At 39.3% G+C, this 16,795-nt stretch overlaps 1 protein-coding gene and 2 long non-coding RNA genes across 3 annotated transcripts; 1 reads left to right on the top strand and 2 right to left on the bottom strand.

The window, feature by feature from the left end:
* Nucleotides 1-4,514: 4,514 nt before the first annotated feature.
* Nucleotides 4,515-6,773, top strand: LOC122659504 (myosin-11-like). The gene has a single exon (XM_043854607.1). It carries the CDS (start codon nt 4,515-4,517, stop codon nt 6,771-6,773), a length of 2,259 nt encoding a protein of 752 aa, XP_043710542.1.
* Nucleotides 6,774-8,913: 2,140 nt separating this feature from the next.
* Nucleotides 8,914-14,894, bottom strand: LOC122657795. Its single transcript, XR_006332360.1, has 4 exons — nt 14,723-14,894; nt 13,975-13,980; nt 13,624-13,693; nt 8,914-9,013 (listed from the first exon to the last, which is right to left on the bottom strand). It is a non-coding gene; the product is annotated as an uncharacterized LOC122657795 (long non-coding RNA).
* Nucleotides 9,957-12,658, bottom strand: LOC122657796. The gene is made up of 4 exons (XR_006332361.1): nt 12,369-12,658; nt 11,842-12,015; nt 10,569-10,709; nt 9,957-10,206 (listed from the first exon to the last, which is right to left on the bottom strand). It is a non-coding gene; the product is annotated as an uncharacterized LOC122657796 (long non-coding RNA).
* Nucleotides 14,895-16,795: the final 1,901 nt, after the last annotated feature.

Genomic DNA, 16,795 nt, shown 5'->3' with positions numbered 1-16,795 from the left:
TATATGTTTGTCATCTTGGTCTTTTGTAGAAAGAACTCTTCTTCTTGTCTTACTTCTACTTCCTTAGTAGGGGCCCTTAACTTTGTTTTTTTATATATATCTTTTACGGTAACCTAACACAAGGCCCACCAAATTCTCTGCTGAGGTGCAGGAGTTACATAAAAAGGGACCTCTAGAGTAGTGGACATTGTCTATTATTCTTGTCATGGTCTTATGGGTTTTGCTGATTATTATGCCTTGTTATGATGACATTGGTACTTTCCCATAAATACCTTTACCAATGTCCTAAACATATGATTAGAACCCTAAATGAGATAAAAGCAAAGTACTTTGGTTCTAGATCTCCCTTCTTTTTAATGTGTGAAGGAAACCCTTTCATATTTTGACCATTATATGCCCTTACTATCATTTTACTTGTAACTCTTTCACTTTCTTAATAAAACCTTATGTTTTGTATTGACAAAAAGTTTGGTGCACGGCTGTGTACTATTCGCGATCCAGCACTAACCGTGGGATGGGACAATAAGGGTCAAAATGACTATAAATCCCCCATTTGACTCATCATAATAATCCTTCCTCTCTCATGCGGCCGCGCATGAAAACCCTCTCCTTTGGTATTATACCACATAGCTCTTGAGGGTACCCCATCCCCTCAGAAAAAGGAAACATGAGTCATTTTTTTTTCCTCTTATCATTGTCTTGCACATTTTAAGTGTACATGAAAAATAACACGGGATTTTTCCTCATTGGGAAAAAGTGTAGTACCAAAAAGGTCAAAGAATAAATTAGGAATTGTCAACAAGCTAAAATTTTTACTTGGTGGCAATATATAAACCCTAATAGATGTGGGACAATGCTTTCAAATTGTAACATTTACATGTGGGACAATGCTTTCAAGCTAAAATTTACTTGGTGGATAAATGATGACAAACATATTGACAAATATTTTGGGACATCTAGACAACCTCATCTTGATGATCCTTGAGGGAAACTATATTAATGATGGTAAGGGTGTAAATTGGTCCGGTTCCTAATAATACTTCTATTTATCTAATCGGTTTCAAATCTAAGATCTAAAATCGTTTATGAATGGATGGGACGGTTCCAGTTCCTAATTGGTTCTATGTCTAAAATTCCAAATTTTTTACCTCAGCATACAATTAACCAAATTTCTATAAGCATAATTAGTTTAATGGGACTGGTAAAACAACTTTGTTTTCGTGTTTAAAACAACTCAAGATTCCTCAAAAATACAGTCAAACAAAGGGGTGTCAAAAAACCCGACCAGTCCGAGGCCTCCCAAACCTGCCTTGAGCATGGACAGGGCTGGGCCGGGCTTGGGGATAAGCAATGGTCAAGTTGGGTTTGATATTTGCATGGCCCTGGCAGGGCCGGGCTGGGGTTGAGGTCTCGACCTTGGTAGGGCCAGACCGACCTTGTATTATATGATATATATATATACACAATATATAGAGGGTCAAGGTTCTATTGTGACCAAGTGGTTACAAGTCCGAGTCTTGAAACAGCCTCTGTGAAAAATGCCCTTTTTTTTTTTATAATCTGGGCTTTGTTAAGTGGGTTGTGATTGGACTTTGTTATTACCACAACTTAATGGGCCAAGATATTCAGGGTTAATCAAGATCGGGCCGGGCATAGGAAAACCCTGCCAAGGTCGGGCTGGATTGAGGGTATATTTGGCCTTGGCAGGGTTTACTTGTGCTGGGGTTTAGGTTAAGGCTTCTAGGGTTGGGCTAGGGTTTAGGGCAAGCCCAACCCATTGACACCCCTAGACTCAAACATTTCAAGAAACAAATCAAAAAATACTGAATGATACATGTTTTAAACGTTTAGATTTGAAAATAGTAGACCAAAAAAAGACAAATACACATAAATTGTTACTTTATTTATCCTATTCTATGGGAGAGGGGGAGATGTGATGGGCTTCCATGCACCAAATACTACCAAGAAGTGCGCTAGATACTTGTTCACAACAAATTATGTTCTAAAGCATGCAAATAACTAAATATCCATCCCTAAGTATACATAAAAATATGAACCAAAATACTTAAAAAGAAACCCCCGTTACTAAGCATACCCAAAAATCCATAATTCCAAACTCCATATCACCAACACCAAAGATATGATTATGGGCAAGATATGATTATGGGCAAGAGAATGCTAATTGGTCGTGTAACCCCTGCACCAGTGCGATAACCAATGAAAGTGCGCATAGAGGTATTGTTTGGATGCGATTTTTTATTTCATTGAATATTCAAAGGTCTTTTCACACACAAATGCATTGGTTTGTGTCTAAGCGAAAGAACCATATGACTGATTAACAGTTTTTTTCCCTATGATATGTGCAAGTTTTAAACAAGTCCTAGCTATTCCGATCCCAGTGATCTAAAACTTAACGTATTGGTGGGTCGGTTCCATTCATAGCAGTCGGATCCAATCCGATTTTTTATTCTAGTCCTAGATTGACACTCTCACTCTCAGATGATGATACCAAAATGTTCTCTACACAACCCATCTATTTTTGACACGTGTCAGGGCGGTTCTACATTTACAACCATGGGATAGACAAGGTTGTCGAATTTGAAAGCCAAACCAATCACATGCCCCAAGTCAAAGCATTTTTATACCTTTATTTTGCAATGTAGCCAAACTGCATTACCACTGAATTGCACATGGGTAAAACTTTCACATTTGTGTCACAAGACACCCCTTGCCAGATTATTATTCTCTTCAATTCTTGAAATTCGGCAGTGCGGCAGTGTTAGGTAGAGATGCTAATACATGGCAGCTCGGACATCCAACGGTCCAAACTCAACATAGTCAATGAGCTACCACGTGTTGGCATCTCCACCTAGCATTGTCACACTGCCGAGCTTTAAGGAATCGGGGAGGATAATTTTTCCCCCTCCCCCTCCCCATGGTTTATAATCTTGGGATCTGATCGTTTATCGGATTGGCCAAATAAGACATACTTACCCCTGTTTTTTTAATTAAAAAATTGTTTTTAATTTTTATTACCATTGTCCATACAGGTGTATCAGGATCAGTCTCGACCGATACCAATCTGATCAGGGCAATTTTCCTAATCCAAGACCGAGATTCTGAATCTTACTCCATCACTTCCCTAGTAGCTAAAAAAATCCCCCTTGTGTAGGGACTTTGAACCTTTCTCCATCACTTCCCTATTTGGCCATAAAATCTCTGCCTCAGGGCAAATATTAAGGTCATGGAGGAAGGTTTTCCTAGGAAGGATGTTCTAATAATAACTAAAACGTACTCCAACCGTCCACTTTCTGTTTTTTACCATTCTTTGTTTTTTTTTTAACGTTTTATTTGTCTGTCCGTTTGCAATTGTCTACCGTTTAAAACCTGAACCATAAGATTCCATTTTTTTTTGTTGTTCCTGTTTTTACTACCTATGGCTCCAATAGGGCTAAGTATGACATGTTAGGGATCTTGTCTAGGTAGCAGCCACCCTCAGCCTAGGGGTGTCAAATGCTAGCCAAACCAGTAGGTCTCACATCTCGGACCGACCGATTATTATGGTTTGGTTTCAGCCTAACCCAATTATGAAAAGGGTCGATAACGTTGTTTGTTTTGTAACCCGATGAGTGCCTGACCAGTAATATCAACCGACTGTTTTTAATCAGTTTAAGCCCATTTGGACCGATTATAGCAGTTTATGGCCTGATAATGACCAACGGAATAGAAATGTGTCGTGCCATAGCCTATGAGGCACAATTACGGTGTGGAGCCTTAAATTGGTAAGGACCGATTAGGACCAATCGAAACCTACCTGATCCAACCGGTTGACACCCCTAACCCAGCCCATCTGAAATTCAGGGTTGAAACATGAAACCAAATAGAACCCGATTTATGAGATCGACCAGATACTTGGGCTAGTTGAGAACCCAATGAGATAGACATAGCTACACAAGCATGGTAATGAACTTAGGTGGGCCAAATATTCCTAAGCCCAATCTCCCAAAAAAATCTGAGTTTAGTTGGGCTTAAACCCATTGGCCGGCAAGATGCTGTGAATCTGCCGATTCATCTGCTGCTGAAACCATACGAACGGGCAAGCGACCACTGAGTTCGTATGCCACGTGGAAATATGTAAGGTGTAGATTATTTTATACTTTTCTACGCCCATTATCAGAACACGTGGCACACGTTAGCGACTGTAAATAAAATCAGATCATATGATTGTCACACTGTTCGGTATAACGACGAAACACGTTGACAAACCTTTCGCCTCGTATTACGGGTTTCGACTCTTCGAACGTTGTGTACGATTTGAATTCGAAAATAAAACCCCACCGATAGTCGATATATAACGAACTACCCTTTTTATCTCTCTATCTCCAACGGCTTCGTTTTTCGACCATAAACCCTAGAAGGAAAAACCCTAACCTCTCATCTGCAATCGCTTCCCACCGCCACGAGATTATTATCATCATCATCATCATCTTCCATTACCAATCCAATAACCACAAATGGCGAGAAAGAAAGCTTCCCAGCAGCAGCAACAGAAAGAGCAAGAGAAGCCTCCCAAAGAGGTCTCCCAGTTTGAGAAGCCTCACGAGACTTCCATGGAGGATTCATCAGAGAAGGTTGCCAGCTTGAAAACTCTCAATGCTCTTCTTCTCAAAGAGACAGTAGAGCGCAGACAACAAGTCGACGTTCTTGTCCAATCCAAAGAGGCCCTCGAATCGGAAATCTCTCGCTCTTTGCTCGAGAAACAGAGATTGGAGTCGGAAAAGAAGTTCTTAGAAGACGAAACCATTGTCGCCGAACTCGAGCAGAGACTGACCTTAGCTTTCGTCTCTTCCCAACTCAATCAACAAGCTGAGAGCTTGAGGGACGAAATAAGGAGAGCAGATGAAGATATGAGATCTCAGACTGCTATTTTCAAAGCTAAACTTGAGGAGAAAATCAATGACAAGGAGAAAGCACGGAAGGCGACGGAGACGAAGGTGGAAGAGCAGCAGAATGAGATCGATCAGATCAGCGAAGACTTCCGTAGGTACAGGAATGAAGTTCGAAAGGATCTGGATTTGAAACAGAAGGAGGCTGACCGGTTGAGGTCGACGGTGGTAGAGCTGGAGAAGAATAATGCTGAGGCTCGGGAAGTGATTGGACGTTCGCAGATGGAACGCTATGAAATTCGACAAGAGATGAAGAGGAAGTATCAAGACTTGAAGAAAGAGATGGAAATTGCAGTTAGGGAGAGGGAGGAGATTGAGTCGGAAAGGAACGAACAAGTTCGTGAGATTGGTTACTTGAAGAAATCAGTAGATGCACTAACTGCCGACCTCAGCAGTGAGAGAGAGGTGTCTAATCGTGTTCTTCGTGAGAAGGAATTGATTCAGCAGGACCTCGACACCCGCATGGAGGAGATAAAAGGTCTGACGTCAACTCTTCTGGAGCTGGAGAAGAATATATCCGAGACTCATGATGAGCTCCTTCAACTACAGATAGAGCACAAACTACTTTCTGAATACAAAGAGAAGATGGAGAGAAGCCTTGCAGCGCTGGAAAGAGACAAGGCCTCGGCAGAGAGAAGCCTGACGCAGTCATCACAAGAGATAGAAGGTCTGAAGAAAGAAATCACAGAACTTATGGCAGACAAGAAGCAGATACAGAATGAGAAGACTCAGCAGGCAGTAAAGATTACTGAAATGAAAAAACAAGTGGCCCAGCTCAGCTCCACCATTTCCAGTCTACAAAAGCAGGAAGAAAGTTTGCAGCTGAGGATTTCTGAGCTGGGAACAAGCAACGCAGATGCTCGAGAGAAGCAAGAGCAGTTGTTGATGGAGTTCAATACTTTGGTTGAAGAGAAAAAGGAGAGGGAAAGACTGTTTGATGAGTTAATGGAGGAGAAAATTTCAGCCATGCTGAGTCTTTCAGAGTCCTCACGGAAACTAGAGGAGCAAGGGAGAAAGATGCAGGAAATAGTCGTTGAGAAGGCAGAGATAGAGCAGGTGAAGCTTAAGCTGGAAGCTGAAATCTTCAAGTTGCATGAAGAGATGGGCAAGTTAAGGGCTACTGTATCCTCACTGCAAGAATCATGTCTAGAACATGAAGAGAACAATATCCAACTCCGATCGGAAGTCATCCAAAACAGAGATGCTCTTGATGGTGTTGCTCTTGAGAGGGATGACGCTCTGAAGCTACTTGATAAGGAGAAAAAGGAGTTGTCTAGCTTGAGATTGAAAATTCTGGAACTGGGAAAGAATGTAGAGAAGACCAAAGAAGAACTTGCTCAGCTAAGTACAGAACGTGATGGCCTAGTTGAAAAGAAGAAAGAAAGGGATAGCAGCCTTCAATTGCTGAGTGAGGAGAAGGCTTCATTGCAAGAGGCCCTATCAGAAGCTCAACAAGGTCTTGAGGATCTGCAGGTTAAGATGGCATACACAAGCAAATTGTCTGAGCAAACTTTATCCATGTTGAAAGACACTGTAGCCATTGTGCGTGGACCTGTACAGGAGGAGGAGAAGGATGGAAAGGGAGAAGCAAGAACTGATGCAGAGAACAATGAAGTAGAGATTCAACCATTTGCAACAGAGTTGGAAGTAATCAAAAAAGCCTTCAGAAACAGAGAAGCAAAGGTGGAGTACTTGTCCCAACAAATCAAGTCCCTTGAGAACTCTGTAATGGAGGCAAAGAAGAGGAATGGCTTCTGGACGTTGCTGTCCTCCGCAACAACAATTTTTGCTGCTGCATCTGTGGCCTATGTTGCCAGGGGACGCTGACTGATCTGTATCTTCTGTCTTCTTTCGAGGTTATCTCTCTTTTTTTTTAGCAGCTTCTTAAGGTTGGATCTCTCCAATGGCTAAACAAAGCCAGATGGTTTCTTTTTCCCTGAACAATGTAGGGCTTTGAGGTTCTTCCAACTAAGAAGAACCATTTTCTGATCCTGAAATGAAAATCTCAAATGTTTAAACTGTTCAATTTTATATTGACAATGCCTCAAAAGTCTATATTTTTGTTTCCCCACATGATTCTCTGTTTCCAGATGGTTGTTTTCATGTTTTTTTTTTAATTTTTTTATTTCTATTCAAGTCTACAATGCCTTTGTTCATCCATTAGGATGGAATTAGCAAAAGAAACAAACAATGGAACTGCATTACAGATGGATGTGATGAATCAAAGTTAACAGACCAATTGAATGATTTAGATCCATTGACGAGTTATCCAGCAAGCCACCTGCAGACCACCCAGTAGCACTATATCATGGGGTGGCATTTCCTTGGTGTCCCTCTTTAACCATGAAAATCATATTAATCTTACCTTGATAACAAAGAACCATACCCTGGACATGTTGAAGATCTTACTCCCATGATATTTAGGTAAAAGATAAACTACATACACAAATATCACAGGAACAGAGGCACCAAATATTTTCTGAAATGGGGGAACTGATGTTAAATATGAATTTACATGAGGAAATAGACCGCAATAACATTCAACAATTCCTTACAAGGGGGATGCTAGGTGGTGAATCTGCAACTTTCTATTGAGAAGGGTTTACAACCATATATAACTATTTTCTCTTCCCACTGTTCATCAAAATAACTTGAAAACACCAATTCATAACTACCAGATGTAACACCATAAGCTATTCATAGTTTTCAATAGATGTCTCCTCCAGGTCCTCCTCTGTGTACAACAGGAGCTGGTGCTTCCCCATCTCCAGGGAATTCCCATTTGGCTACGACCTCAATCCCAAGAAGAGCTGACAAGCATATTGGATAGGAAGGGTCTTACAGTTGATTCATGGAACTCAAGTCTAGCCCCACTCACCTGCCAAAAAGAAAAAGGGCAAGCATTACGAGGTCAGTATAGAGGACTACCTCTGTTGTAGTGAAGACAGACTTTCTATAATGCATTTTTGGTTTCACCCTAATGTATATATGTGGCTAAAACGCATGGGGAATCGGAACTAAAATTCATTTCTAGGTACCGAGCTATCACTCACTCTGTTCACAAAAGATTTTTTCGTTTCAAAAAAACCTTCAATCTTTGGGAGTTTTTATTAACACTCCAACTTCCCACTTTCCCTAAATTATTTTCCAAGTTTTCCTCACTAGCGTGATGATGAGTAAAATGGGAAAATAACTAAAATTCAACCATTAAAATATTGGAATGGACTAATATCTTGGAACAGCTAAATGCCCCGGGGTGCACAGTTTTCAAGGAATGGCCAACTTTTTGGACAGCAAAAAATTCAGTAAATCTGACTGACTTTTTTCTTTCAAGTCAGCAGAAGACATACATATTAATCTAATGATCATCAAGTGGCATGTAAAATTTTCACAAGAACATCGCTTAGGGAAACCTTCTTGAGGTGTCCCATGTGAAAACTGCAAAGCAAAGAAAGAGAGGACGTACCAAATCATAAATATACACAAAATGATTATTAGAGTCAGTATAAATGTATTTTCGACTAGTGCTGCAACAAGAGATTAGTTACAGATTAGTCAAATTTTGGAATCAGTTTCATCAATTCGATATGAAACCTATTTCAATTACCATAATTGAATACCCCAAGGGGGTTGCTCAGTTGGCAAAGACCAACACCTCGCAAAGAAGAGGTCATGAGTCCAACTCTCCTTGGGGCCCAACTATAAGAAAAAAAAAAAAAACTACCATAATTGAACTATTGAGCATGAGAGAGAATTGAGATTGACTCATTCTGTCCATCCCATACCAAGCTTTGACACTTCGAGTCTTTGACAAGTTAGGTGCTACTCAGCTTATTCAGTATGAATGAAGATTCATTAACTTGAAGCTGAGTTGACCTTACTGGACTGAGTTTGATCAGGACACACACATGCATACACGCACACAGAGGAATTCACAGGATTTCTTGATCTGACTTTAAATGATATCTAGATTATATCACCCGTCAGCTGGGGAGAAATAACGACGAATCAGAGTTCACAAAACTGAATGGCCTCTGTATGTAGCCAATGATTGATCACTTGGATGTCTTAGGTTGTGTTTGGTTGGAGGTGTTGGCGGAGCCGGATTCTGATTTTGGATCAGCTTCTTAAGAATCTGGTTCATGTGGATTCGTAGTTGAGAAAAAAAAACTGTTTGGTTACCCGGAGTCTGTCAGATGGAATCCTTCTGAATCCATCTGTATAACTGTTTGGTTACCTGGAGTCTATCAGTTGGATTCATCCTGAATCCATATAAAAAACTGTTTGGTTATCCCGAGTCTGTCAGATGGATTCTACTTGAATTTTGTTTGAAAAAAAATTTTAACCTACTTTTGGTATTCAACATATGCATACATTTAATATGAACTTTATAAAAAGTAAGATAATCAATAAATTGGATAAAAAATTTCCCAATATAATCGTTCCATAATGCCTCTACTAGAAATTCTTCTCTCTCTCTCTCTCTCTCTCTCTCTCTCTTTTGTTTCAATCCCTGCTGTGTCTACTAAAGCTCTAGAGAAGAGCATGAGAAGCGTTCACAAGGGAAAGCTTATAGATTCAATGACAAGAGTAAGCAGGGAAGTTAACATTTCCTTCTAAATTATACCAAAAAATACTTGTAAAATCATTTTCTCTCTTACCAATCTTAACATAAAATTAAAATATCTCATTAACACAACCAAGTAATTATACAAATATGTCAAATTTCAAAGATGGCTATGCTATGAACATTTGAATAAAAAGGGCCTTGGTGGATTCGAACCACCATCCCCTTGGAACATGCACATGTGTGCATGTTCCAAGTGCTCTACCAATTTGAGCTAAAGACCAATCAAGTTTTGAATTTTTTTTTCGTGGGGGTTGGTGGGGTTGGGGAGAAGAGTATCATTCATTACAGCAGAAGCATTCCTAGGCTCATTACCATCAGGCATCCTAATATTAACCACATAATATGGTATCAATGCCCCAGATTGTTCCAAGTTTAAAACAAAGTGACAAATCCTTCAAAGTTCTAGCTCTGTGGAATAAATCCCTAATAATTTTTCAAACCAAATTACCTTCCGATATGGCTTCCTTTCAGAAGCTCAATGAAAAAAGGCTAACAAACATACACTAGGAGGGGAAATTTCCTAAGGTGCATTCCAAAGGCTGACTTGATAACCATTAAGTACTATGTCTTGTCTTTGACAACCGAGAATGCAGTACCCCTTCCTCAACCTGGATAAGGAGACTAACCATTCTGCACAACAATGGCCAAGTAGCAGAGGACATCTAATTAATCATCCAGATTTAAAGGCAATAATCAATAACAGCCTCGGGTAGATTTAGACCCCAATTCCAACAAACATATAAGCTACCTATGATATATTTGAGGTTTGCATTAATGATGAAAACCACAATTCTGCTTGTGGCTCCCACCAAAAATACCCAAACCTCAAGTGAACCAAAGCTGACCCAACGATATATTGAGATCAATCTGCATCAGCATGATGCCATAATTTCTGTCACAAGGAAGCATGTTGTATATTTCACAATCTATGAACTGAATTATTCAAGCACACGTCTATCATCTCCTCTAAATGTGAAAATACAGTTAGAAACTCACTGTTCCATATCATTTCCACACTCAGCTGTGTTTTTGTGAATCTTGATAGGAAAGGAGTTAACAACAGATTCTGGAGCTGGGACAGAGACCATTGTTAGTGAAAGTGACATGGGTTGGCGATGGATTTCATCCAAGACCTGCAATCACACATTAAAGACAGTTTAAGATGGCAGAACATGTGATAATTTCAAGATTTTTCATATTACAACGTAGCAAAATCAACACAAAATAGCATCACTAAAGGAGGAGGAGGGGGGAAGAAAATCATGAAAAGGTGCTAGTTGACGCTGTAGAATCTACAAAGCCATAGCAATTCTGATCAGAATATGTTAGCCTACTGCACAAATCAGTAGTTCAATTATGAAGTCGATATTGGAGTATATGCTCAATCAAAATGACAACCATTGGGTATAGCTGTGTTCAAGCCAATAGCATAATAGAGTTAAACGACCATTGCCCTCAAATGGGCCAGGTATACCCATCCCGAAGAATTACACACTCAGAAAAAGGAAGAAGTAAAGTGAGCAGGAACACGAAAAAATAACCCATAAATAGAAAGAGTTAAGAGACTACAAATTTTTTTTAAAAAAATAGTAAGTTATGGATGCAATAGAAAATCCAATATCCCTTGCTCCCTCTCCCAAGCCCCTGTGTCTAGTGTGACTTCATAGGCATTTTCGCAACAATGGCAATCCCAATTTCCGTTCTCACTTCATAAAACAACAAATAGCTGGGAATACAAACAAACAAAGTGGAGCTATTAGTATCTACTCTCTCAAGCTAAGTGTGAAATAACTGTATATTCTGGTTAATATATTGTCTGGTATTATGCCATATCAGAAGACCCAAAAGCATAATATTAACTCCCCCCAGGACCCCCCCCCTTCTCTCTCCTAAGAACATTAGTTTAGAATCATATTCTATCAATGTTTAGGATCTGGTAACTTATTGGAACCAAGTTCTGAAAATGGAATAACTCTACATGTGCCTTCAATCCCCCTAAAGCTTTTGCCCATTTCAAAAGAGCAAACTATGACACAAACCATTAATCAACTCTCTAACAACAAATTCTACCAAAGACTTCATAAAACTAGACAGCAGAACCATAAGATGTCGGATTTACCATGCCAATGACAGTTAGACAACATGAAAGGAAGTAGATAATTTATTTACAGACATCTAATTACCAACCCCAAGGAGGAGGAAGCAATCCTAAGGAACATAAACCGACAAGAGAAAAACAAACTATTCGATTAAAAGAGAATCTACCTCAAATAATGCCTCAGCAAGCATAACTATTCGTGAAATACTTGCATGAGTACCAGACTCTTATGTCATCGAGAAACTCTCACATGAGCAGGTACCATCAGGGTGAAGCCCAGATGCACAAAAACTAGTACGTCGGCCACTCTCATCAGGTCCACCACAAAGTCTTTCCCAGATCTGATAAGACCAGCAAGATAACTATCAGTAACTATGGCTTTTGTTTCCTAAATAAAATGAATTGTATGAGAACAGACTAAATCAATACATACCATTGACTTATCAGTTATCCAAACAATAGGGGATATAAAACTAAAGAGGGATTCATGGCATCCACAGCCCCATAATCTAACAGAAACTCTAATAAATCATGTATCACAAATCTTTAAGTGGGAAATGACCCTAACTCACATATCATGGTCTAGATAAACTAATAATACAGTCAAAACATATCCTATCTGCTGGCTTACCAGGATAAGAAGTAATGACTTGTGATAAAGTCAAAAAGAAAAGAAAATTAAATAACAGATCACCTCTGATCTCGAACTCTATCGCCGTTCATTCATGCCATGACTTCTACTGCCAAGGTATCCTGAATCACCACCAAAGCCATCCTCAAAGAGATCACCACCGAAATCAAGGAGCCATCTGTCATGCATTCCCAGATCATCAGCATCCTCAGTTGAGAAAACTACGGTTGGAGAATCAATATGCCTTCTAGAACTGCGTCTCGAAAAAGCATCCCAGAACAGTCTTCTACTGTTCCTTCTTGCTTCACGGCTACTTACTTCCGCAGTACTACTACCTAAGATGCTGGAAGAAATACTTCCACAGTACTACTACCTAAGATGCCTTCCATTGAATCCACAGAATCAAGTAGCAGCAAAGCTTCTATTCATTCATCAAATCGTAGGGTAGGGCTTAGCACCTCACATACTAGTATAAAATTGGGTAAAACCAATTCAGGCTAATCACAGAAGAAAGCCTATGATGGAAGAGATGTTCAAAACGACCCTAAATAGAACTTCCTAAAAATTGGTTAGCAATCAGTACAAACCATGAAAATTTTTTAAAAAACCCTAACTATAATGCAACGATAGATAAGGGAGAGAGAGAGAGAGAGAGAGAGAGAAATATGCCATACCTGCGTTAATCCAAGATGCTCCTTCCAGTGGAGATGTTCAAAACGACTCTAATTGAATTTCCTAGGACCTGAAATGGAGAAAAAATTGGTTAGCAATCAATAATTCCAATTTTTAAAAAAACACCCTAACTACAATGCAACGAGAATGATAAAGGGAGAGACAGAGAAATAATGAGAGAGAGAGACAGAGATAAAGAAAACGAGAACGATAGAGAGAGAGAGAGGGAGCGAGAGACAGAGAAACAAAGATAGAGAGAGAGAGAGAGAGTCGTGAAGAACCTTGGAGTTGCAGAGCTTGACATGGTCTTCGTCTTCGCTTCCTTGGAGAAGAAAAACGCGACGGATGAAAACGACATGGTTGAAGACGATAGTGAGAGAAACCTTAGCAATCGAGGTTGAGTGAAGTTCAGTCTCGATTTTTGGATTCCAATAGAATCCATCTTATATATATTAGGGCCCAGCCTGGACTCGTTTTAGAATTCACCCCAATTCTTGTGGATTCCAAAATTACACTGTAAAATGGATTTTCGTGGATTCTTAGAATCTAATACGAAACCGGGTTCCGAGAAACCAAACACGCAAAAAATTAGGGAATCCAGATCCCGTCGAATCAGTCTCCGAAGAAACCTCCAACCAAACACGACCTTAGGTCTCTTGCCTGGTCCGGATCCATCAAACAGTAGTCTCATCCATAATTCCTAAATCTTGCATTGCCTATAAAAAAAGGAATATCACCATGTTAATGTTGAGCTCATAAACTATTTCAATGGTGGTCAATCCATACAAATCTTTGGACCTCAGTAGAAACCATACTTTGGCGAAACCAGACCCGACTCATTGGTTGATGATTCCAGTGAGTTCGATACATAACTCTGCCTTTTCATGAACATGTGGATGCCATATATTCAGAATTAAATGTACCCAAAGTAGAGTTACACGCTTGGGTAAATGTTTACATTATCTATTATTCAATTGTCTATAATGTACATACAGACATGCAACTATTATAGACAATTAAATAATAGGTAAACGTATATGCACAAACAAGCACCTTGGCAAAACCACAAACACCAGAGATGCCCTTACAAAAAATTCATGCAGGCTCACATACATGGATGCATAAATTTGCATGCATAACCAACTTATGTCCATGGGAGACTAGGCTACATCAAGGTTGTATTATTCGACATCAATGTGCCAATAAGACATTTGAATGCATAAGAAATTGTACAGAGAAACATGATTTATGAATTCCACAGAGAATCATGCTTAATATCTTACTCTTTCTTCAAAGCATGATCATAAACTGTGTGATTTGGATGTGATGCATTACCCAGAATTTGGAAGAAATATTGATGTCATCAAAATTCTTCTGGGCCTACTCTGCTTATAGTCTTATACAAATCCAACAAAAGATCTACAACTACATCAGAATATCTACTCTGCTTATACCTAAGTACCTAACTATGGAACTGGCCACTGGAAAGTTGTTATGATAATAAAACTGCTTCTGTGGTGATGAATGGTAGCCTGACCGGCTGACCCTCCACTTAAAAGCCAAATGTGCCATCAAATACAGAAATTACAGTTTTAGACTGCTTGATGCTTAATGCTAGTGGGGGCATGGTATCTTGATCCCCTTGCCTCATTAGGCTTGTCAACAATTGGGAAGCTCAGCACCTTAAGTCATTAGTTAATTGAACATCAGAAACCGAGAGATCCAGTTTGGGAAGGTTAACATACCATATAGCATTTGAGGACATTTTCCGGATACCCCAAAGTTTGGTGGTCTGATCTTTACCATTTGAAATAAAATAACACCCATCTCCCAGGCTGTCAATAAATGTAATGCCTTCTAGATGTCCCACCAAGATCCCTGCTGATTTCCCTTCTGCGATAAAGCAAAGTCTGTCCCACACCTGAATGAACATGCTAAATTAGTTCACAAATTCCAAAAAGAAATAACCAGAGCTCCAGAATAATTGACTGCCACTGGGTTGAAATAACACAGGGTGTTTAATATTTTTGTAGAGAACCACTTCAAGGACGGCACCAAATAAGTTGAAAGTAAATGACAAATTGACAAGACAATTTTCAGAAGGGGAAAAAAAGGCACGGATTCCAGATTCACACTATCGGAATTAGAGTAATCTTTCTTGTGAAGAAAATGACAAATTTCTTTGAAAGTACAAAACTATTTCAACCACAGAAGATATCATAGTTGTCTAGGCAGCCCAAGGTGTTGGAGAGGGTCCAAAATCAAGGTGACACCAACTAGGCGACCAAGGCATCCAAAGCGCATGCCTAGGCGACCAAGGTGCCTGGACGCCTAGGCAACGCCTTGACAACTATGGAAGATATTTGTTAAGAATCTCCACAAATGCATTGAGGAAGATCCAGTATCCAAATAGAGAGGCTTGAAATTTGGGGTGCAAGCATGAGAAAGTTGGTTTTAATTTGAACAACATTGGACCAAGCCTCAATTCAAAACTCATCATTTGCCCAACCACCCCAACCGTAATTGTACCCTTGAAACTAGATTACTGGACATTTGATATGGGGTAGGTAGGATGAAGTGATGAACCCTAGAGGTTCAGGCTAAACATCCCTCTGACAGGATCCCAAGTAAACCTAAGTCAAAAAGTCAATAAAAGTCAACCATCTCAGATGAAGGTCAAACTCTGACAATCACTCACAAATAAATAATATAGATGACCTTCAGAAGATGGTAATGACTGAATGGTTGGATTAAAAGTAATTGAACATTTAATCAAATCTGAGGTTGAAATTGAACAGGAGAAAACTTTATCATTCAAGATAACAAAATCAGATCAGCTTATAAAGCTGGTCGAGTGCCTCTTTTATGGGGTATAACAGTTTCTGAAAAACACAGCAAGATCCAATGATCAGGTCTGCTGATGTGGACAACTTCCAGAGACACTAGGATTAGGTCAAATTCAGTCAAACTAGGAATCAGATCAATGATTTATGAAACTCAACAGAAACTTGATCTATGATAATGATTTTAGTTGAAACAGATCATTAAACATCAGAGATTAAAGTCTTCAAAGTAACAAGACCCAAATCCCAATTGGAGTAGGAGTGCAATATCCACACGGCAGATTCTGAACTTGACAACAGATTAATCTATAGAGTATTGACCATATAAGATTGTTGAACTCAGAACTTGAATCAGACCTGTAGAAAGCCCTGATTCTAGCAGTCGTAGTGAGAGTAGGAAAGCCACTATCGCAGAAACCAGACTCGAAATCAATTGTGGGAAATAGAAGAACAGAAAACTGAATCGACAACCTTCAAGAGAAGATCAAGAGAATAGAAAACAATTCCTTAATTGCAAGAAGAACAAAGTATAGGCTTCTCATCATGACTGAATCACACAACACTGATGAAGAAAACTTAACTTTTATTCATCATAAATTGTCTAATGAGACTTGGCTCTTTACAAGCTTTATATAGCTAACTTATCTAACTAGGAAAAGCAAATCCTATTGCTAAGCAACAAAAAATAAGAAGCAAACTAATAAAAGGAATCCTTCTCACACAAAGTGAGGGAATTCAAAATCTATTAAACACCTTAAAATTAAAAATAACTAAGTAAGCCTTATCCCGTATGCCTACCTTCTACCTGTATTTTAGGCCCATTAAAGTGACCCATTACAATGAAAACACATGTGATCAAAGGCCCAACACATACATAACCCAACCCAAAGCTTATTTCTAATAAAATAAGCCCTCTAGCTGACTTATCTGCACTAGATGAGATGGGGTATTAGTACCTAAGGCTCTCTTTGGTTG

Source organism: Telopea speciosissima, chromosome 4 (genome assembly GCF_018873765.1).
Source record: "Telopea speciosissima isolate NSW1024214 ecotype Mountain lineage chromosome 4, Tspe_v1, whole genome shotgun sequence".
Lineage (NCBI taxonomy): Eukaryota > Viridiplantae > Streptophyta > Magnoliopsida > Proteales > Proteaceae > Telopea > Telopea speciosissima.
This window is presented reverse-complemented; position numbering and strand designations above follow the sequence as displayed.